Source organism: Drosophila kikkawai, chromosome 2R (assembly GCF_030179895.1).
Source record: "Drosophila kikkawai strain 14028-0561.14 chromosome 2R, DkikHiC1v2, whole genome shotgun sequence".
In the NCBI taxonomy this organism is placed as follows: Eukaryota; Metazoa; Arthropoda; class Insecta; order Diptera; family Drosophilidae; genus Drosophila; species Drosophila kikkawai.
In genome coordinates, this window is record NC_091729.1 from 3965776 (window position 1) to 3988891 (window position 23116).

Sequence of the window (23116 nt, forward strand, 5' to 3'; positions counted from 1 at the left end):
CGGAGTCCGTCGCCCGGCAACAAGTTGCTGACCCGGCACTTTACCAACGGTGCCGGGAACATTCGGGCGGCGCATGATCGACATGCGCCGGATACCAAGTGCTGACCAGGCATCTTGGCGGCAGCGCTGCGGCTACCCAAAGACTACAAGCCGCGGCCGCCGTAGACCTTTAGTTTAGTTTAGAATCATAACTCCACAGCCGTAGCTGTGCAATTTAATAAACCACTGTAACGATAATTTCATATCTTACCCTAGCGGGTCAAGATCAATAAATAGAATTGAAACCAAACTCGTCTCCTTTATTACCATTGCCTTCACAGGCGATCGGGAAACAGGTAGTAACCAATCTAAATATAATTGGCGCCCAGCGTAACCGATCTCACGACCGCGCTTAAAAGAAGTTAGCCGAAAAATAAATAAAAAAAAAGAAGGAAAACTTAACAAATATAAATTGCGACGAACAGTGGCAATAGTGCGATAAATCGACAAATAAAAAGTCGAAAAACGGTTATTGTGGAAAAAATAATTCAGAAATTGGCAGAGCCCGGAGCATAGCCAAAATAAAAAATTGACAAATTTGGCAGCATAGCCAAAATAAATAAAAAATTAATTAATAAAAAAAATTTTTGTTAATTAAATAAATCAAATCATCAGGGGCAGAGCCATTCCGCATAGCCCAGCAGCAAAAAACACCGACGGCAACAACGACGACTTGGCAGAGCCCGGAGCATAGCCAAAGAAAAAATCAACAAACTTGGCAGCATAGCCAAAATAAAAATTAAATAAATAAAATCATCACGGGCAGAGCCATTCTGCATAGCCCGACAGCAAAAAAAACACCGACGGCAGCAGCGACGACAAGCAGCGACGGTAGCAGCGACGGTAGCAGCGACGACCGCAGCGACAGCGACGACGGCGAATAAATATAAGAAATGTGAGTAGGCTTCTTGTCTCCGCCAATTAAAATCGAGCTCAGTCGCCATTACAGTGGGCATAGTTCTATTTGTCCCAAGTAAAATTAAAAATAAATAAAGTCGGTAATATTTTACCGAAGTTTAAGGAAATTTACTAATTTTATTTAATTAAAATTAAATTCAAAATAAATAAATCGGGGATATTTCCTCGAAACCTAAAAATTCCATGCGTACAAAATAATACAGTGGACTCGTTTTTTTCTTATTAAAACAATAATTAATAAATCAGGATTTAAAATTTTCAATTTATAAAAATCCAACTGTGAAGACGATACAGTTTTTAGAAAATTAAACAAAAAAAGACATTCTTGAAACTTCCGACCTTTACGCATATCAAATACTCTTACAGGAATTGGAGGTTGGGCGAACGATAAATCGTTCTACATTTTTCATTCTTTCAGCACTTGGAGGGTGGGAATAAAAACACAGATTTATGAGTAAGGAACTGTCAGACGAGGAAATTCCTTCAGACGAGGAAGTTCTCGAAGAATATAATAGAAGAATGGAGGCAAGACGAAACGCTCACTCTGAAGCGGGTCAGTCGACCAGCAGAGAAGCACAAGAACAGGTCTTGCTCATGCAGCAAGTCCAAATCACTGCCATGGAGGCGGCCATACAGGACGCACTTCAAAGGCAGCAAAAATTATTCGAGGATAGATTAGCCCTTGTCCAACAGGAGTTGGACTCATTGAGAGTTCGGGACAATAACCCAAAAATCAAAACATATACCGAAATTGAGCTTAAGCCAGGAGAGGTATTTTGCGACGAACCACTCGATATGGTGAAGTCGGTCCCAACATTTGATGGGAAGCAGGAAAATTACGTTGCCTGGAGACAAGCTGCCTGTGCAGCATATAAAGTTTTCGAAAACTATGAAGGCAGCAGCCGCCATTATCAGGCCGTGGGAATAATAAAAAATAAAATAACCGGCCCGGCAGCTGCCGCCCTATCTTCATTCAACACAGTGTTTAATTTCAATGCCATATTGGCACGTTTAGACTTCACATACGCGGACAAAACTCCGACGCATGTAATTAAGCAAGAATTAAGCTTGTCCAGACAGGGGGAACTGCCCCTTCTTAAATACTATGATGAAATTGAGCGCAAGTTAACACTCCTAACAAACAAAACCATCATGACCCATGACGCAGCCGCAGCGGCCGTCCTAAATGAGCAGCACAGGGAGGACGCCCTACACGCGTTTGTCTCTGGCTTGAAAAAATCATTGAAGATAGCAGTCTTCCCGGCACAGCCGCGAGATTTGCCGTCAGCATTAGCGCTAGCGAAAGAAGCTGAATCGAGCAACGAAAGAACCATCTTCGCAGCCAGCTTTGCTCGGCACACAGAGGAAAAATCATTCAGACCAAACAACCAGCGACAAACGAGCTGGAGAAGTTATGAACAAAACCAAAATTCGGGGGCAATAAAAAAGAATCCTCACTTTGTCCGAACCCAGAGGGATAATAACCAAAGTGGTTCATCCCGGCAAAAACCGCGTAATAACGCAGATAATAAACAGCCAGCACCAGAGCCGATGGAAGTTGACACTTCCTCTCGGTTCAGGCAACCTACAACTTGGCAAAAAGGGCAGTCGAATCGATTCCCACAAAAGATAAACTTCTTGCCGGAACAAGAATCCGACAATGAGGACTACAACTCAGTCGCTCAAGCTTCTGCCACTGAGATAGAAGACGACCTAGAAGCAGAAGACTCCTGCAATTTTTTAGGGTAAAGTCCCTGCTCCCCTATATTACCCGTAGGGTGGCAGGAAAAGAAATAAGAATATTATTGGATACGGGTACCTCTAAAAACTTTATTACTCCACTCCCGGGGCTGAAAGGCGTCGTGGAAGCGGAGAAACCTTTTACAGTAAAGTCAATCCATGGCTCTACTAAAATCGACAAATGTCTAGTTTCGGTGTTCAACGTAAAGACACCCCTTTTTATCTTAAAGAACCTCAAAGACTTCGACGGTATTATCGGACTCGACTTGCTTAAACAAGTGAATGCGACACTGGATTTTACCAACAATGTCTTGCGGACAAGTAACGGAAACGAAAGTATCCAGTTTACTAAAGCAAAAAACGTCAACTTCATTAAAATCGATGACGAGGACGTCCCCGTGGCAATTAAAGCCACTTTCGATAAAATGATTGTAAAAAATCATGGAGCCTTCGCCGACACAGACGAAGCTCTACCTTTTAATATAAACACTATTGCTACAATCAAAACTGACGGGGAGCCAGTATACTCCAAGTCATACCCTCACCCCATGGGTGTAACTGAATTCGTCAATGCAGAGGTTAAACAACTTCTCGCGGACGGCGTAATCAGACCATCCAGATCCCCATATAACAACCCTACGTGGGTCGTGGACAAAAAGGGCACAGACCAAAACGGGGTAAAAAAGAAGCGATTAGTCATCGACTTCAGAAAGCTAAACCAGAAAACCGTGGACGATAGATACCCTATCCCTACGATCTCGACAATACTGTCAAACATAGGCGAGTCCCAATTTTTTACAACACTCGACCTAAAATCCGGATTCCACCAAATAGAATTGGCGGAAAGGGACAGAGAAAAAACTGCTTTCTCCATAAACAATGGCAAATACGAATTCTGTAGGTTGCCATTCGGACTAAAAAATGCCCCTAGCATTTTCCAAAGGGCCATTGATGACGTGCTAAGAGATGGAATCTCTAAAATATGCTACGTTTATGTAGATGACGTCATAATATTCTCCAAAACGAAAGAGGACCATGTAAAAGATGTAGATTGGGTACTCAATAAACTTTTGGAGGCAGGCATGAGGGTATCCCAAGAAAAGTCAAAGTTCTTTAAAAAGAGCGTTGAATACTTGGGATTCATCGTGTCACAGGGGGGGCTTAAAACATCACCTGAAAAGGTAAAAGCCATAAAGGAATTTCCCCCACCCAAATCGCTCTTCGACCTCAGGTCATTCCTAGGGTTAGCAAGCTACTACAGGTGCTTCATAAAAAACTTTGCGACAATCGCAAGACCCTTGACAAATATTCTGAAAGGGGAAAATGGAAAGGCCAGTAAATACCAGTCAAGAAAAATTGACATAAATTTAACAAATGAGCAAAGAGAATCTTTTGACAGACTGAGAGAAATCTTAGCATCAGAAGACGTTCTCCTCTCATACCCAGACTTTAAGAGGCCATTCGATCTAACGACGGATGCGTCAGGCTTTGGTCTAGGGGCAGTGCTATCTCAAGACGGCCGCCCAATCACCATGATATCACGCGCCCTGCGTGATTGCGAGAAAAATTTTGCGACCAATGAGCGGGAACTCCTCGCTATTGTATGGGCATTAAAAAGTCTCCGAAATTACCTCTACGGGGTAAAAGGCTTGAAAATCTTCACTGACCATCAGCCACTAACCTTCGCCGTCTCCGATAAAAATCCTAATGCAAAGCTGAAACGTTGGAAAGGAATTATCGATGACCATGGCGCAACACTAGTTTACAAGCCAGGGAAGGAAAACCTCGTGGCGGACGCACTGTCCCGCCAGAACATAAACGCCCTCCAAGACGGGCAAGAATCTGACATAGCAACAGTACATAGCGAACAGTCACTAACTTACACGATCGACTCAACCGACAATCCCGTAAACTGCTTCCGGAATCAAATAATAATTGAAGAAGGAAACGGTTTCTCGGTTGATACGTTCATCTTGTTTAAGAGCAAAGTAAGGCACGTGATCAGAATACAAAATCGCGACAACCTACTAGAAGCCCTACAAGATGCTGTGAATGCGGAGGTAGTAAATGCAATACATTGCTCATTACCGATCCTAGCGTTCATTCAACATCAACTAGTTGAATTATTCCCTAGCACTTCCTTCAAATATGCGAAGAGCTTTGTACAAGACATAACGGACGTAACAGAACAAAGGGAAATAGTTGTAACAGAGCACAACAGGGCTCACCGAGCGGCACAGGAAAATGTTAAACAAATTCTGAGGGATTATTTCTTCCCGAAAATGCTGCGGTTAGCAACAGAAGTAACTGCAAACTGTAAAACCTGCTCCATGGCAAAATACAAACGCCATCCATCCAAGCAGGCAGTAGCGGTAACACCCATCCCTTCTTCCGTAGGAGAAATCCTACACATAGACATTTTCTCAACGGACGGGACACTTTTTCTTACCTGCGTCGATAAATTCTCAAAGTTCGCTACAGTGCAGAAGATCGCATCAAGGGCTATTGTGGATATTAAAGCTCCTCTACTACACATAATAAATTTTTTCCCCAAAACCAAAACAGTTTACTGTGACAATGAAAAGTCACTAAATTCAGAAACCATCAAGTCTTTTCTTTTGAACCATTTCAACATAACAGTCTCAAACGCTCCACCTCTGCATAGCACCTCAAATGGGCAGGTAGAGAGGTTTCATAGCACCCTGGCAGAAATAGCCAGATGCCTGAAGCTTGGAAGCAACCTAAACGATACGGTCGAACTAATTCTCCTTGCAACAAATAAATACAATAGCTCAATCCACTCGGTAACCAACAGGAAACCAATGGAGGTAATTCATTCGAAACCTGTAGAATTCGAGAGGGAAATTAACAGGAAAATCCAACAGGCGCAAGAAAGAAGCCTAGACCAGCTAAAGAAAGACAGGACTTACAAAAACTGTCACGTCGGCGAGAAAGTTTTTTTGAAAACGAACAGACGCCTAGGTAACAAGCTCTCACCACTTTGTTCAGAAGAGGTTGTTGAAGCGGACCTGGGGACAACGGTCCTAATTAAAGGGAGAGTGGTCCATAAGGACAACCTGCGTTAACCATCTTCGCTAGACTCTCCAACCTAATTTTCGCATTTTCTATACTTTTTAGGTTAATAAAGTACATCCTATTTCTGACAATAACGGCTGTTAGGACGGACGCGACTATAAGACTAAATGACTATACGAACGCAGACTACATACCAATAGAAGACGGTAACATCATAGTGTGGGAGTCCTATGGGTACTTACAGCACGCGACTAACATGACGTCATACGAAGACTACGCTGACCAGACGGAGACACTAACTAAGACATTCACTGACGACCACCGGATACCGGTAATAAAGACGGACCTCGGACATATTCGCAAGTTGGTAGTTACCCTTAAGTTCCACCATAGGGCTGCTAGGAGTCTCAACATACTCGGGACAGCCTTAAAGGTTGTTGCGGGCACTCCCGACTTCAATGATTGGGAGCAAGTAAAATTCAATCAGGAAACATTAATGAAAGCGGACGAGGGACAGACAGAGCTAAATATCAAGTTTCAAGAACGTCTAAACGAACTCGCTAACGCGATGAATCAAATCCAGAAATTCGAGTCAGATAAAGAAACACACCTTTTGGAAATCATCTTAGCAAAAAACAGAATCGTCATCACAGATTTGGAAAACATATTAATGGGCCTAACCCTAGCAAAGTTAAACATTGTAAGTCCAGCAATCCTTGATAACTCCGACATTGGCGAATTTAAAGACAAGCAGCCTATTAATGTTAGCTTAATAGAGTTATTAGAAGTATCTAGTATTAGTGTTTTTCAAACCCCAGACATCCTCCACTTCCTCATTAAATTCCCTAAACCTAAGTTTACATGTAAGCAAATTACGGTCTACCCGGTCCAGCACCATAATAAAATCTTGGACCTCGAGAAAGGAAACTTGGTCGCCGAATGCCCCGAACGAAACCTAAATATCGGACACTGCAAGACAACAATCGGTGCCACCTTCTGCAAGGAGCTGCAAGACGACACGTGTGCTCAGCAACTGATATCTGGAACCGTTGCACATTGTTCCACACTGCCAGGCCACCTTGACCCAATTACCATGGTGGACCACGGCACTATCATTGTAAATGAGGCCAACGTGACTGTAACCGATGACCAAGGTCGGGACCAGAGAATAACCGGAACTTACTTGGTGACATTTTCGGACCGAGTGAGCCTCAACGGAACCTGGTACGTTAACCAGCTGGGGAACTCGATGAAGAAGCCCGCCGTATCAGCCATGACTGTGGTCAACGTCACGACACACCAAAATCGACTAAGTCTACCACTCCTCCACGCACTAAGCTTGACGAACCTCCAGCACATCGGAACACTTCGGGATAAGCTTACCATGGGCTCCTTCATTAACTACGCTTTCGCACTACTCGCCGCCCTTCTGCTGTGCTCCACTGTCTGGCTTGGATACTGCCATCTTAAAACCAATAGCCATGCAGTCTCTGGAATCCTTGGCGACGTAGAAGCTGAAGGTCACCGGGACGGCGACCACTTAAAAGGGGGAATAGTTAACACATCCATTTCCCATAAGGCAAATTCGCGGAGTTGCAGGCCGCATCCGGTGGCCAACACGCGCAACGGCGAATCTGGTGACCAAGCACTCCGAGGGCAATTGCCCGGAGTCCGTCGCCCGGCAACAAGTTGCTGACCCGGCACTTTACCAACGGTGCCGGGAACATTCGGGCGGCGCATGATCGACATGCGCCGGATACCAAGTGCTGACCAGGCATCTTGGCGGCAGCGCTGCGGCTACCCAAAGACTACAAGCCGCGGCCGCTGTAGACCTTTAGTTTAGTTTAGAATCATAACTCCACAGCCGTAGCTGTGCAATTTAATAAACCACTGTAACGATAATTTCATATCTTACCCTAGCGGGTCAAGATCAATAAATAGAATTGAAACCAAACTCGTCTCCTTTATTACCATTGCCTTCACAGGCGATCGGGAAACAGGTAGTAACCAATCTAAATATAATTTACCCTTCACAAAATATGTTCACATTGTACAACACACATTTCTATCCTATCTGGCAACCTTGCACTTCTTTCAGTATACTATTATAAAGAACATGAATAAACAGTTGGTAAATAGCACTCGACGTGATCACTTCTGTCTGCTCGCTCCAAACGTAACAGTTTTGGTCTTCCTAAAAACGCTCCAATACGAGCTAGAGAGACGGGCTGACGCAAGCACAAAAAGCAGGTGGAGGAGTAATTCCGCAACCTGCGAAATATCAAAAGCCATGTGCAAAGAGCGCAACATGAAACTGACTCACTACGTGCTGCATCTTCCACGGAAGGACTGCAGAATGTTAGTGAGTATTCTAACAGGTCACTGCCTGTCTGCTGCACATACAGCCAAGCTGGGTATCAGCGACAACGCCAAATGCCGGAAAATTTCCCAGACAACTTGGGCCATATTGGCCTATGCGTGGCGGCATGAGGGCCATCCGGTTTAACCTAACCTATCCTAATATGCCGTACGATTAAATAAGTAAAAACTAATTAAATATAATCTTAAATATTTATATATAACTTTAAAAAAATTTATTCCTTTGTCGCTACAAAACACTTCGCTTTAGACACAGATTTGTTTTCCTCTCTTCTCAACATCTCCATCTCTCTCTATTTTTCGGTATGCATGTAGCTGCTCCGAATCACTTTGAAAATAATAACAAATATAAAGTTCGAACTTTGCGAGACATCGGCAGTAGCCGAAGAGCAGGTCGAATTTTCTTTGCCTTCTTTGTTTTGAACATCGTTTGAATCATGCTGCGAGGAATAGGAAGGGAAAGGAATTTTGGTACTAAAGTGGTATGACAGTAGCCAAATTTGTACACACAAAACCTAAGGCTGCCAACAACCAACCCTATGGAATTCTGGATCTTGAAAATGTAACATATGCCCATGCTAGCGAAGGTGGCATTAAGTTGCTGGTAGTTCGGTTTCATCTGAACGGTTTGCTTCTGCCATACAGTGTGTTTTTTGTGACTCACGTAGTACTGACAGACCAGCATGTAAAATCTAAATTAAAATTTTCTAAAATCATTAAAAACAGATTTGTATTAAATAAAACCACTCAATGGTCTATACCATATCGTTCATAATGTTGTTATTATTTTTCTATACCAAGGATCGTAAATAAGAGTTGCTTGTGAGCGGGTATAATATTTGTTTTTTTAAGTTCAATGATTTCTATTCACTTTTTAAATAAAAACAGTCTATTATGTCTCAAATAGTCCTTATTTACTGTTAATGGTTGATGAAATCAAATATAATGACTTTTAGGGTCAAAATTTACCCAAATTTTCAGAAACAGGAAACCTTTATCCAACTAAAATCTATATATTTAATTTTTTTAACGATATTTTTTAATATCATCGAGTGATATTGTTTAATACGGTCTTCCCACACAGCGCATTTGTGAGGAACGTTTGGGATTTTTCACAAATGTGAAACTCGTGTTCCCACACAGCATTAAAGCGCATTTAGCATCCGAGCAGCTGATCGATCAGCTGTGGCTCATGAAAACGTAAACAAAGGCTGTCGAATTGGCAGTTGCAAATTTGAAATGGAGCATTTACCAACTATTTTGGCTGTTGTAGAACAGCAAAAGGCACAGATTACGTCAGAATTTATCCGCAATAAATTTAAATGAATTAAATGACAAGGAATTTTAGTTTTTCTAATGATTTTTCTCTAACAAAGAGCAAATTCCCCGAAGAGTGTCTATAGGTGGTATAGGCATCCAAAATCTTTAAAATAAGGTAGAGGTAGGCGGTTTATATTAAATAGTAACAATTGGGGACATATTGGGGCAAGAATTTACAGAAAAAACGCCAACATCTATTTTGGGCATGCTTGTAGCTTTGGCGCCACGTTTTAAATTCCATATCTCATTTGTTTCTCGCCAAGTTTGTTTACATTTTCGTGGTGAATGGTCAAATTAAGAAGAAGAATCAGAGTTGCACCGAAAAACTATCGCCTAACTATCGCCAAACAAACCGGCGTTAGTTCAGCATTAAAATCTAATGCTGAACTAACGCCGGGCCATTTGGGAAAATTCGGAATGGCAAAACCTTATGGAGCATTTGTTCAACGGATGCTAAATGCGCTTTAACGCTGTGTGGGAAGACCCTATTAAGAGCAAATATCCTCAATACGATATATTTTTAAAAACCAACAACCAACGGATGAATTAAAATACTCACACTTAATTTATGAGCTTCACACAATGTCCTTACAGCAATTGCGCTATGCACGTCGGCAATTATGATCTTAGAACGTAACTCTTTTAATTGTTGAAGATTCTAAAAATAAAAATACATATATACAAATTAAAAAAAAAAAAAATATTTTAATATGTTTAATGCTTACCTTATTTATATCTAAAATTGTGATGTCGACGGGATTTTTTTTATTTGAAAGCAATATTATATTTCGAGATTTTAATTTTCTTTCCAATCTTAAAATAAACTCATCATTTGCATTATCGGTCAAATAGGCAAGTCGCAACCACCCGAATGAATTCATAATGTCGAGGTATGCATCAATAAAAAGCAAGTTCGAACCAATTGTATGAAAAAAGTAAGGGTAAGTTTCGCGATTAGCCAAGTTTGCACCGTCTACTGAATAGGAAATAATCATCATATTCATATGTTTAGCAGTGCCAGCAAATGGTTCCACTGTTTCACTACATGCAGGACCCAAAATTCCCATCATATTTGGTTCCGTGTAATAGTGTATAAGAGCCTTCATAACCATGTCAGACTTGCAGTGTCCATCATTTACTAGTATTTGCAAGGTGTAGCCAGGTAATATTGATTCTTCTTTGTTAACAGCGATCGCCGCCATTTCTGCTACCTTATGAAGGTCTTTGTATCCTCTTTTAGTTATATTTAAAGGAAATATTCCACCGATTGATAAAGTGATTCCTGCATGAGTTTTCTTCCAAGTCTTATACAAGTGCTCGTGTTTTGTCAACCATATGCAAGCCACATTGCTATAATTATTCATATTATCAATACTATTACTTTGAAATTCATTTCCTATGTCTTCTATGACACTCTCACTTAAATAAAATTGTTTAATTGCAAAAATTAGTTGTTTGTCATATACCAAGCTTTTAGCATAGTATTTCCCCATTGGAGCATCCCTGTATTTACAATATAATTTTTGTGAAGGGTCAAAATAATTGCATTTTGGCATTAAAATTTTTGCAAAATTTCCCTCATTATTAATTAGTTCAGATGGACTCCAGTGTAAAATAATAATTCTTTTTGAACCATTGGGATATCGTTTTGTGTATTCATTAATTAACGATTTCAACGTATTTGTAAAGTTGAAACCCAACCAAAGCACATTGGCTAGTGCACCAGATTCCGTTAAATGATCCTCAATGAAACTAGAATCCTTTTTATGTTCTGCTAGTATGGTGACGCATTTTAATTTGGTGCACCTCGGATTTTTATAGTTATCATAACTACAAAAGAAAAATTACGTAAAAAGTTTAAATATAGTTACAGTTTTGCCTACTTTTTAATAGGTCCAACTTTTGAAACTTTTAAAACTCTTAAAACTTTTTAATTATGTGTTTTTTTTTTTGGGATTTTACCACAACAGAAAAATAATAAACGTTAAATACATTGTCAGCTTAGTGATTAAGAACATAATTCAAGAGGTTTTGCAAAATTACCATACAAATATCAGCCAATTGCGTGAAGTCAACTATTTTGTTTTAAGAGAGACAAAATAAAAATAAGAACTTTGAAACGCCGAGGTTTGTTTACAATTGCAGTTTGTAATCGATATATTATATTTTGGTCAAATGAGAAATAACATAATCGAAGATATAGAACTAGTGCAAATATTGGGGAACTAATTTAAAAATTCGAAACATGCCACAAAAACATCAATCCAAACAAAATCCATACGGCCAGCACTTTCTAACATAGTTCAACAAATAAGCAAGATGTTTGTGTGAAGACCCGGTGAACAGACGCCCGCGAATTTAGTACTTTTGGGTCGAAATGGATAAAAAAATAAAAAATAATAATTTCGGACACGAAGTTTTGGTTTAAGTGGCGATTAATAACTGAGAGGAGGCAGAGGACATCCTTTATCCCAGATACGGGAAGATGGCGTGGGGCATGGGTAGCGTATACCTGCGCCTCAAAAAGCGCCACCCCGGGGATAAGGATGCTCACACCCTGGAGGCAGATGTGGTGGAGAAGGACCTAGGTCTGGAAACCATTGTGGATGCCGACCGGGAAATGACGATGGATGAGTCCGACAAAGGAGAGGATGGTGACGTGGCCCAGTACCCACGACACTCAGGGTGCTGCAGCTCAACCTCCATAAGAGCAAGGTCGCGTCGGCGGAACTCCTCATAGCCATGGAGCAGAGATCCGCCGACATAGCTTTGGTCCAGAAGCCATGGATCGCCTCAGGCAATGCCATCGCCGGACTGAAGTCCGCAAATTACAATTTGCTCCATCCACCAACGGTAAGCAGGAATAGAACCGCCGTACTTGTACGGAAGGGTCTACATGCTAACCTTATGTCTCACTACAGCTCTGATGACCTGACCGTGGTGATGCTAGAGAGCGGGAAAAAACGCCTTTTGGTAGCTTCTTGCTACATGGCCGAAGGACCAGCAACTGCTCGTGGGTGAAGACGCCAACGTGCACCACTGCGTATTGGGGAGCCCCGACATAAACGACAGAAGTGAGTCCTTCTTAGACTGTATACTCTCAACCAACCTGAGTATAGCAAACGTGGGGGAGGAACACATCTTTGTAGGTCCCACCTCCTCAAACGTGCTAGATCTTACTCTTGTAAGGGGAGAAGGTACTTTGGTAGCAGAATGGAGAGTCCTTGAGAGACCATCCTTCTCAGATCATAAGTACATACGGTTCCAATACGCATTCGAACACTCTCCAAAACAATTAGTCTTCAGGAACCCCCGGAATACTAACTGGGAAAAGTTCAAGGAGACTATCGCGACACGGCTCGCGATCTTTCCGGGCATAGTAGAATCCGCGGAAGACATAGAAAAGTCCCTAGAGATCCTCTCCAAAGAACTGCTGGATGCGTACCACGCATCATGCCCTATATCGGACACGAGAAAGAGGACCAGGCCACCCTAGTGTAATAAGGACCTTTCACTCCGACGCAACAAACTCAATGAATTCTTCAAAATCGCCAAGCAGGCGAAAGATGATATCATCAATGAGCAATACAAAGTCCTACTAAGGGACTACAAGAAGGAAATACCCAAGGCGCAGAGAAACTCATGGAGAAACTTCTGCTGCAATATAGAGACTGCCCTGGAAACGGCTAGACTCCGGAAGCTGCTATCGAAGCAGCCAACCATACAGAGTCAGCTCAAACGTGACGACGGACAGTGGACTGAGGGCAGCGAAGAGGCCCTAATGGCATTAATGCATGCGCATTTCCCATGATGCACTGAGGTACCCGATGCAAATAAGCACCAGGACCTAGCAACTGGAGTAGAGCATCTCCCAAAAGATTTAATATCCTCTGGTAGAATCCACTGGGCTATAGACTCCTTTGCGAGGATAAAAGCACCAGGACTAGATGGAATATTCCCAGCCATGCTGCAGGTGACCAAGGAGGTGATCACCCCATGGCTCTACGCAATATATACAGCTTGTTTAAGCACGGGCTATATCCCTATCCAATGGAGGACCTCTCGGATTGTCTTCCTGCCCAAAGCTGAAAAGTGCAGCCATGTGAGCCCCAAGGATTACAGACCGATAAGTCTCACAACATTTCTACTTAAAACGCTGGAAAAGCTGCTGGACCCATACATCAGGAACGATGTAGGGAGACTACTGTCGACCAACCAGCACGCCTACACGAAGGGAAAATCAGTGGAGACGGCACTTCATTCGTTGGTAGCCACCATTGAGAGAGCCCTAAACAATAAGGAATATGCACTTTGAGTGTTCGTGGACATATCCGGGGCATTCAACAACGTTAGCACGGACGCAATAATGGATCGCCTAGAAGCGACCAACTCGTCCCCCGCTATCAACTTGTGGATAAAAAATCTTCTTCATTTTTTTTTCACGCAGCTTCGACGCACATCTCCTCAAGATGACATTGGGAATTTTTTCAAAGACATACTTGCGCAAAATAGTTACGTCGGCTCCCGTATCTAGCAGATACTCTACTTTCTCGTCGTTGATGGTAACCTTTTTCATGCGATTTGCACTGCGTACAACTTGAACATCTGCAGCTGATTCAGGGCAATCCCTTGACATGAGTCCCTCCTCCTTACATCTGAAGCATTTCACGGCAGCCTTGCAATCCTTGTGAAGATGATCTGCAGATCCACAATTAAAGCAGTAACTCCTGTCATTGAACTCGTGCTGCTTCCTTTTGCTCGACGTCCATCGTACGGCCTCTCGCACACGCGTTCGTACACTTCATACTGCTCCTGTAGCTCTTTGTAACAGTAGAGAGAGTATCTGTGGTCACTCCTCATGCTTAGGCCGTCAACAACATAACGGATCACTGAACGTACACCGTGTTGCCAAGTGACGCAATCTTTTTCATCTGCAGTAGGTATACATGAAATGATTCGTCCTTGCGTTTCTTCCGAGTACGGAGCTGCTCATGGACATCAGCACCGCACACATAATGACGACTAAACTCTGTCTCCAGCAGCATACGCATTTCTGAATATTGGTTTTGCCGTGTTCACCATTTTAGCCCGAGCCTGCACATACATTTGTTCTATGTTCAGCCCGTATGCTGCAGCATTCTGCTCAAAATTGTCGAACCAATTCTTTAATTTTCGCGAAGCTTTCCGCTGTAATCGAGCATCCACTGTTTTGCTCATCCACTCCAAACTTTATGGCAAGCAGCTGCACAAGGTCTTTCAGCGTTCTTGTGTTGTCGTCGATCGAGCTGCTCTCAAATGCTATAACTGTATCATTCTGCCTTCCACTTCTTCCGAAACGATTCTGCATGCTTCTTCTTGCAGCCTTTTGTTCTCCTCTTGATTCGGAAAGTTCATGCATGCTTTTAATTTCTTCGTCATTCTCCTGTTCACCAGCATTTCCAAAGTTATCCATTCTGATACTTTTATCCGCTGCGACAAATCTAGTGTAATACGGCTTCACACTCATTCCATTCCGCTATTCGCCTTTCAGACTTCTCGGGACTTACAATTTCCAGGTTTTGACGGGCCCCCAAATGTGAGATAGGTTAATAACCCTCTTAAGTTAAGCTTTATTATAGTAGTTTTTGAATATTATATTTTTTTTAGAATTTGCAAGTTTTCCGGTTATCTACTTTTTACTTTCTTCAACTTTCGTTATTTGTTTCTCTGCTTACGACTTTACTGCTGAACTCCAAACAACTAAATGAATCTTTTCGCCTCCGTTCCTACTTTTTGCTGCCTGTCACTTCGAAGCTCTCCGCCTGTTTCGATCAATCCCCTTTTTACATGTATATTTTGCTGAAGCGATGAAGTGGAATGGGGCAATAGTCTCATTTCCGCATATACAATTACAACCTACATTATTCTTTCACACTTATACTCTGCAAACATAAGAATATTTGTTTTAATTATAAATACCGTTAAGTTTCCACCAATAAAGTCAGTAATCGTTTTTAACTCAAAGGCTTATTGACTCATCCACAACCACAGTCCACCTAGTTCAAGTGCTCGTTGCGACGCCAAAAAAAGGCAAATACTTTATTCACTATTCTGCCAGGCATCTATGCCTTCTCACACTACAATTCACAAAAACATTTGGTGACCCCGACAATCAAGTCCCGACGATAAAGTCCTGACAATTAAGTCCCTACAATCAAGCCTCGTCAATTAAGTCCCGACAATCAAGTCCCGACAGGAAAATCCCGTAAATCTTGGGAAAAATCCTGAAAACATTCAAAATCCCGATAGGAAAGTTCAGCAATTCTTGGGAACATTCCTTGGCACTTTAAAAAAGTCAATCCTTTCACTAGATCTCAGATTCTAGGTTTCCTCCAAGTCAATTGAACAAGTGGTAGTTCCTTAGACCACACAACTGTTGCGAATATAAGAATATCCGGCGAACAAAGCAAAAGCAGAAGTTAAACACTTTTTAATATGTTTGCCTAGGAGGTGCAAACAGTCACAGAGGTGTTAGACTTTCGGGAAGAGATCAGCAACTTTAAGCAACCTTATAATTTTTTGACCCCAAATATGTTCGAACCTCCGGACATCTGGAGGAAACACCCTCCCGACGGAATATTCCTAATCGCAATGAGTACAGACGAGCATACCAAACACCTAACTGAGATATCACCATTTATCGTCAAAAAGACCTTCGACTTCGCAATTCAAGGATATGTTATTAGTTGCAAAAAAACCAAGGACGGCAATCTACTGAATAAAACCAAAAACAAAATTAGATACCAAGCCTACAAATATACCATCCCACATTATACCCATCAAAATTACAGAACACCGAAGCCTCAACTCTACTAAAGGAATAATTTATTCAAACGACCTAAGAGGAATTGATGAGCAAGAAATATTGGATAATCTTAAATCGCAAAAGGTTGAAGCCGTAGAAAAAATCTACAAATGCACTGCAACAACTGCCTCCGTTTCGGTCATACCGCTAAGTTCTGCAAGAACCCTCCAACCTGGGCAAACTCTATATAAAACACTTTATGACAAATAGAAATATCATTGCTAAATCTGGAAAATGTCTCTCAGATACATTCCACCTAAACAATGGCATACCACAAGGCTCACCCATCTCAGTAATTCTCTTCCTGAAAATTCTCAAAAGAAATTAAATTATGCGCTTACGATTACGACTTCCACCTCATCATCCAACATATAAACAAAAAAATCCCTCAGCCAACCTATCAACCATCTTTAACCAAATTGACGAATGGTGCTCAAGATCCGGTTCAGTCCTTTCCAAGGGAAAATGTCAAATACTACATATCTGCCGCAAACACAATTGCAAAGGCAAGATAATCTCAGGTGACTCACAAATTCCAAACACTTAAAATCTTAGGACTTACAATAAACAATAGATACAACTGGAACTCCCACATCGACAAACTAAAATCAGAACTTGCCAAACATCTAGGGATAATTAAACACCTTTCCTCTCTCAAATACAACACCGACCCAACAACACCAATCCAAATTGTCAAATCAATTATTGTATCAAAAATAGACTGCCTTCCTATATATGGACGCGCACCCAAATCCCAACTCAATCGCCTAAAAACCCCACTATACTTCGCAACTAGATCAGCATTGGAGGCATTCCGCTCCACACCCATAAACAACTTACTGACAGAAGCCGGCATCAATACAATCGAGCACAAAAGAGACTTCCTCATCGGCAAACTCTCCAAAAACTTAATCCAAGCCACAGATACACCATTAAAAACTGTTACCAAACCCGCAAAAAAAGACCTATAGATACCCCAGTACAATAGATGAAATAATAAAGATATGCAAATTTAACTCCAAGTACCAAGAAAATCAGCAATAGTTAGCAAGTGGTCTGATGAGTTGGGTAGCGCCAACGAAACGATCGTCACCACAGCTGCTACTTGTCTATTGACAAGTTCTTTTTGTTGTTTTTAGCTAAAGCCGAGCCATTGATTTTTATAAAATTGAAGCCGGCTATGACCTCAAGTCTGCAATTACGAATGCCCATAAAAAACAGGTGGATGCTACAAAACAAAGTAATTGAAATTAAATTTTTATTTTTAATATTTAAAATAAAAATTATTTCTCAACTTTTGTTTTACTCATAACTCTTATTTGCCATACCTGCTTCTAATAAATTTTCATATTTATCTTTGTGTACATTTTATTCAAATAATAAACTTATAATGTGCAAACAAATAACAAAATGACTTGGTAGAAACACAGGGGGAGAAAAAACAACTACTTCTATAATATTGGGTAAAGAACATGATAATTGCTAATGCCCATATGATACTGTAATGCAGTTTTCATTAATTAGCTACTTCATTAGAACCTTGAAAGAGTCCACTATATGTGTCATTTTCTTGGATTATTTTGGTAATACAACTACGGTCACAACGACCGTAAAAGGTAAACAAAAAAAAACGGCCGCCATTCGCGGCGTATTACTATGAATTTCTGAATTCCTCGTCGAAGTAAACTTGCATAAATAAATGCAGAATCCTTTAAATTTATGTTTTTAACCTATTTAAAATTTAAAAATTTTTTTAATTATTACAAAAAAAAAAAATTAATCTATTTTACAGCGCAAGAACCTTGCCACCGCAAAACATTATTTTTGCTAATTTTCTAATATATTTTGAGTTCAAAAACCAACGAAATGATATAAAAATAAACTTCTCATTGTGAAACCATACTGTCAATGCGCTGGCTAATACATTTTTTAATTACAATTTTCTTCATTAAACCCGTATTTTGTTATAGAGTATCTGGTATATTTTATGTAGATCTATCGATTATTGCGGCAATGAAGTAGCTAATGCATTATTCTAATGCATTAGAGCGCCATATAGTCGTCTTGCTCGCACTTGTATAAAACGCTATAGCGCTGTCAAATCTTTAATGAAGTCTCTAATTAATGCGGCAGTGTCATGCCCGTATAAGTGGAGGGAAATTGGCCGTGATGCCTCCCGATTGTATTTCGATTGATGACGTACAGACTTTATGCATAACTTCTTTTTCAGGTACGATCATTTATTCTGCTTACAGTGGAAAGGTGTGTGGCTTTCAGTAAACCCATCCTAAGTCCAGCAAGCTTATGCCGAAAAGCCATATTGCCGAACCCAGGTTGCGACCATCTCAGTCCTTGCTCATCAGAGCGCCGCCGTAACAAATATGGCGGAATTAATATTGTATGTTGTGATATGCAAAATATTTTATAAAAAAAGCTTCCAGAGGAGAGAAATTGAATTTGAATTCGTGAAAAACCTAAATTGGTCTGGAATAAAATGTGTTCGGGTGGATTCGAAGTGGAACTTCGTAAGGATGTAAAGATTCTCAAGTAAATGTATTTAGTTGGAACGTGGCAATATTTTAATAGCACTCCAAATATTAATATATAAAGTTTTAAAAGTTTCGAATGTTGGACCTATTGAAAAGAAATACATTTCTTACCTGCTTATATTGAGTGCTATGTTTTTATCCAGTACATATAAGTCATAGTATATATTACTTGCGTTTTTGAAAATCTCATAGTTATAACTACTTTGCAGAAAAGCTTCCGTATTTTTGGTGCCTTCTGATATCGGAACAAACCAACTATATTGACCTGTTGGTATAGAGGGTCCAGCATATGAGACATTATCAGGTATAAAATGAGAACATGACATCGGAACGTGTAAATTAATCATTCTAATGTTGGGATACCGATAGTGACGTCTGAAAAAATAAAATATAAGAAAAACTCTTAATTTTGACTAGAAAATTACGATTTTGCAATAAGATGACTGTATGTTTTACCAGCATTGATTTACACATTTTTTTCACTTTAGCTTAATTTATTTATTTTTTGTACACTGGCAAAAAAAAGCGGATTTTCAAAAAAAATGTTTGGCCAAATGAAAAAGCCAATCGAAAATTTTTAAAGTAGGTTTTATAATATTAGATGTAAAGTACAAAATAAATTTTTTGGAATAAATCGAAAACAAAATGTCGGCTGTTCAGCATTTCTTCGTAGGCCCTTTTTTGAAAAAGCTAACGTCCTTAATTTTTGATCTACAACAAAAAAGTTTTGTTAGTTTGTATACATCAACAGCTATCGACACACGTAGGATTTTTTCGATATATTGTTTTTTTGCAAAATGGTGAGTGATTAAAAAAAATTTTTAATTTTCACGAAAAAAACGTCACAAAATTGTTCATAAAAAAAATTGTTAAAAAAAAAATATCCTACATGTGTCGATAGACAAAGGTATTTTGAATACACTGTCAAAATTTCAGATCGAGCGGCTAAGATTTGTTCGAGTTATGTTTCCGGCCAACTCAAAAAAAGTGGTTCTGAGAAAAACGCGATTAAAGTTTTAAAATCGTATATATTTACATGTGAGGCATCACCGCAGAATGGAAAATTTCGACACTTAGACACTTTTGCCGGACTCTATCTTTTAGTATGTTATTTTCAAGACCCCAAAGAATTTTTTAAGCGAAAAAAAAATTTTCGATTTTTTAAAAAAGTTACTCATATGTACCTCATATGTATCTTTGCAGAACATAAATCTTTTGTATATTAGAAGAATCGTCGTATCAAAGGATTTTAGTATTCGGGATGACACAGTGCTTTTTCAGGTACCAACCTTCACAGGCATTCTTATACATGAATGTCATAATGGTCATCTGTTGTTTAAACGTTTTTGATTTATGTGAAAACACAATCAGAAAAGTACTCATTTTTTAGACACGATATGTCCTTCCTTGGGCTCAAGTGCACTGACAAAGGTATTCTACCAGATAAAAAATGGCAGCGCGCCGTGGACGGAACGATGCTTTCATTGTGCAAGCAAACGGCAAGTCCTACAGCGAGGTGCTTGCCATGGTGACCAGGAGGGACGACAAGCAGTGGTCGGACTTGGGTGCCAGTATCTACAAGGTTCGCCCCACAAACAACGGCAACCTGCTCCTCGAGATGGTAAAAGGGAGCGTGGAACGGGTGAGAGTCCGGAGCATGTGCCGTGGCCACTCAGCTGGCGGTGGTCAGCCTACCCGTCATGTTGGGCAAGGCAGTCTTGCTCCGTGGGGAGGTGCGAATCGGATGGTCAACCTGTAGGATCCGGGAAAGATCCGGTCTACCGGAGTGCTTCAGAAGCCTGGAAACCGGGCACATTGCGTTCCACTGCGAGAATCCGGTGGACAGGAGTGCTTGTTGCATCAAATGCGGAGAGTCCGGACCCAAAGCAGTCAGATGTTCCAAGGAGCCATAGTGTTTTCTTTGCAAGGCGGCTGGTAGCAAGGAGACGGAGAACCAGGTGGAGGGGGCAGGAACAAAGGACCCCAATTAATTAATTCAGTTTAACCTGAAACACTGGTCGCGCAGGATCTTTTGACGCAGACCGTGCACGCTCAGGGGTAGCTACCCTCAGCGAACCTCTCAGGATAGGAAACGGCCGATACTGGGCAACGGAACGTTCCGGCAAAGCGGGCCTGTGGCTCTGCGGGGTGGATACGCAGCAACTGCGCGACATTATTGCGGCGGTCGGATTCGGCCGGTAAGTGGCTATGCAGCTGCTACCTGGAGCCCAGCCTCTCGCTGGAGTCCTTCGGTCGAATCCTGGATGAGCTGAGCATCGACTTGCGGGGACGTAGCAACGCGGTGGTCATCTTCAGACCTCGGGCCTTTGTAAGCACCCTTGAGGTCTTCGCGGTGGACGAAGCTGATGGAGCCAGGTTAGGTTAGGTTAGGTTAGACCGGACGGCCCTCGAGGGGCCACACATAGGCCAATATGGCCCATAGCTATCCGGGGAAACTCCTGGATGGACCTAGAGACAATTTATGCGGGTTTCGAGATCCTTGAATATCAAGGTGTTTTTCGCAAAGGCAACGAGTTCGCCTGGCTTTCTTCTGGAGGCATCTTTTAGCGATGTCAGAACTGGAGAGCCTAGGTATCTCATTTTTGCCCTCGTTAGGGCCGGACATTTGCAAATGAGATGCTCCAAGGTTTCGATTGCCTCGGATTCATCACATTTCCGGCATTTGGCGTTGTCGGTAATACCCAGCTTGACTGCATGTGCAGCAGACAGGCAGTGACCTGTAAGAATACCCACTAACATTCTGCAGTCCTTCCGCGGAAGATGCAGCACGTAGTGGGTGAGTTTCTCGTTGAGCTCTTTGCACATGATTTTTGATATTCTGCAGGTTGCGGAATTACTCCTCCACCTGCTTTTTGCGCTTGCGCCAGCCCGTGTCTCTAGCTCGCTTTGGAGCATTCTTAGGGAAATAGAGACGTTTTCTGTTCTTTCACTCGCCAGTCCAACGCCTTCCTTTGCAAGTCCGTCCGCGGTTTCGTTACCGTCTATGCCTTGGTGGCTGGGAACCCAGTAGATCCTCACTGACTTAGTCGTGCTTAGGCTATCTAGTGACTCCCTGCTTGCCAGTACATTTTTGGAACTGACTGATGATTGCATGGATCTTATCGCCGCTTGACTGTCTACGAACAAATTGACCGCCTCATGTGGACGGTTTATGCTCTGCGCAAGCTCTGCTGCTTTCCTGATGGCGAATACTTCCGCCTGGAATATACTGCAGTAGCTTGGTAGCTTATACGACAGCCTCATTTCAGGGTCTGAACAGTATATGCCCGCTCCAACTCCTCCTTCCATCTTGGAGCCGTCGGTGTATATGTTGAGGTATTGAGCATGGTCCTGGCCTGACTTCCAGTCATTTGGTCCCACGAATACTGTTGTGTTTACATCCGGGCACGTTCTGGGCACTATGTAGTCAGATGTACTGCTCATGTCTCGACCAGTTTCCTGATGCAACCAGACGTTGTGCCGCCTTTCCTGCTGTCAGTTGCGCTTGGATATCTAGGGGATATATACCGATTATGGTTTCGAGTGCTTTGGTGGGGGTTGACCTCAGCGCCCCTGATATGCAGAGCAGTGCCTGCCGCTGGGTTCTCTCCATAAGCTTATTATACGTTTTCTTCTCCGTAGCTTGCCACCACACTAAGACTCCATACAGCAGAGTCGGAAGCACCACCGATATGTAGACCCAATGGATTAGTTCGGGTGAGAGGCCCCATGTGCTGCTAAGCATCTTCTTGGAAGCATATAGCGCTATGGTGGCCTTTTTTACCCTCTCTACTACATTGGCTCTCCACGTCTGCTTGCTGTCAAGTATAATGCCGAGGTATTTGACTTGTGTTTTAGGGGTCAGACTGGTCTTGTTAATTTTCGGGGGATCCATTGCGGCACCTTGTATCTCTTGGTGAAGAGAATAAGGTCCGTCTTATCCGCATTGATATTGAGTCCTACCTTCTCCGCCCACTCACATATCTCCATGAGCGTTGTTTCCATGATCGAGTTGATGGTCGATGGACAGACTCCCGTGATAATTATGCTTATGTCAACCGCATAAGCTGTTATCTTTGGTGCTTTCCTCTCGAAGCTCTTAATTAGGTCGTCTACCACCAGATTCCATAGGAGGGGCGGCAGAACCCCACCTTGCGGCGTGCCTCTGTGCGCTCCTCTTATTATTTAAGCGGTGCCCCAATCTGATTGTACCCGCCGGCAACTTAGAAGATTTTTTATCCACAAGTTGATAGCGGGGGACGAGTTGGTCGCTTCTAGGCGATCTATTATT

The 23116-nt window shown here is 41.8% G+C and overlaps 1 protein-coding gene across 1 annotated transcript in view; it reads right to left on the bottom strand.

The window, feature by feature from the left end:
* The window catches only part of LOC138928032 (uncharacterized), a 228619-nt gene that overhangs the window by 43607 nt on the left and 161896 nt on the right, over positions 1–23116 (bottom strand). The window contains exons 4-6 of the mRNA XM_070284096.1: positions 18937–19200; positions 10158–11262; positions 9992–10090 (exon numbers count right to left, since the gene is read on the bottom strand). Coding sequence (XP_070140197.1) covers positions 9992–10090; positions 10158–11262; positions 18937–19200 — 1468 coding nt within the window. The remainder of the gene's footprint in view (positions 1–9991; positions 10091–10157; positions 11263–18936; positions 19201–23116) is intronic.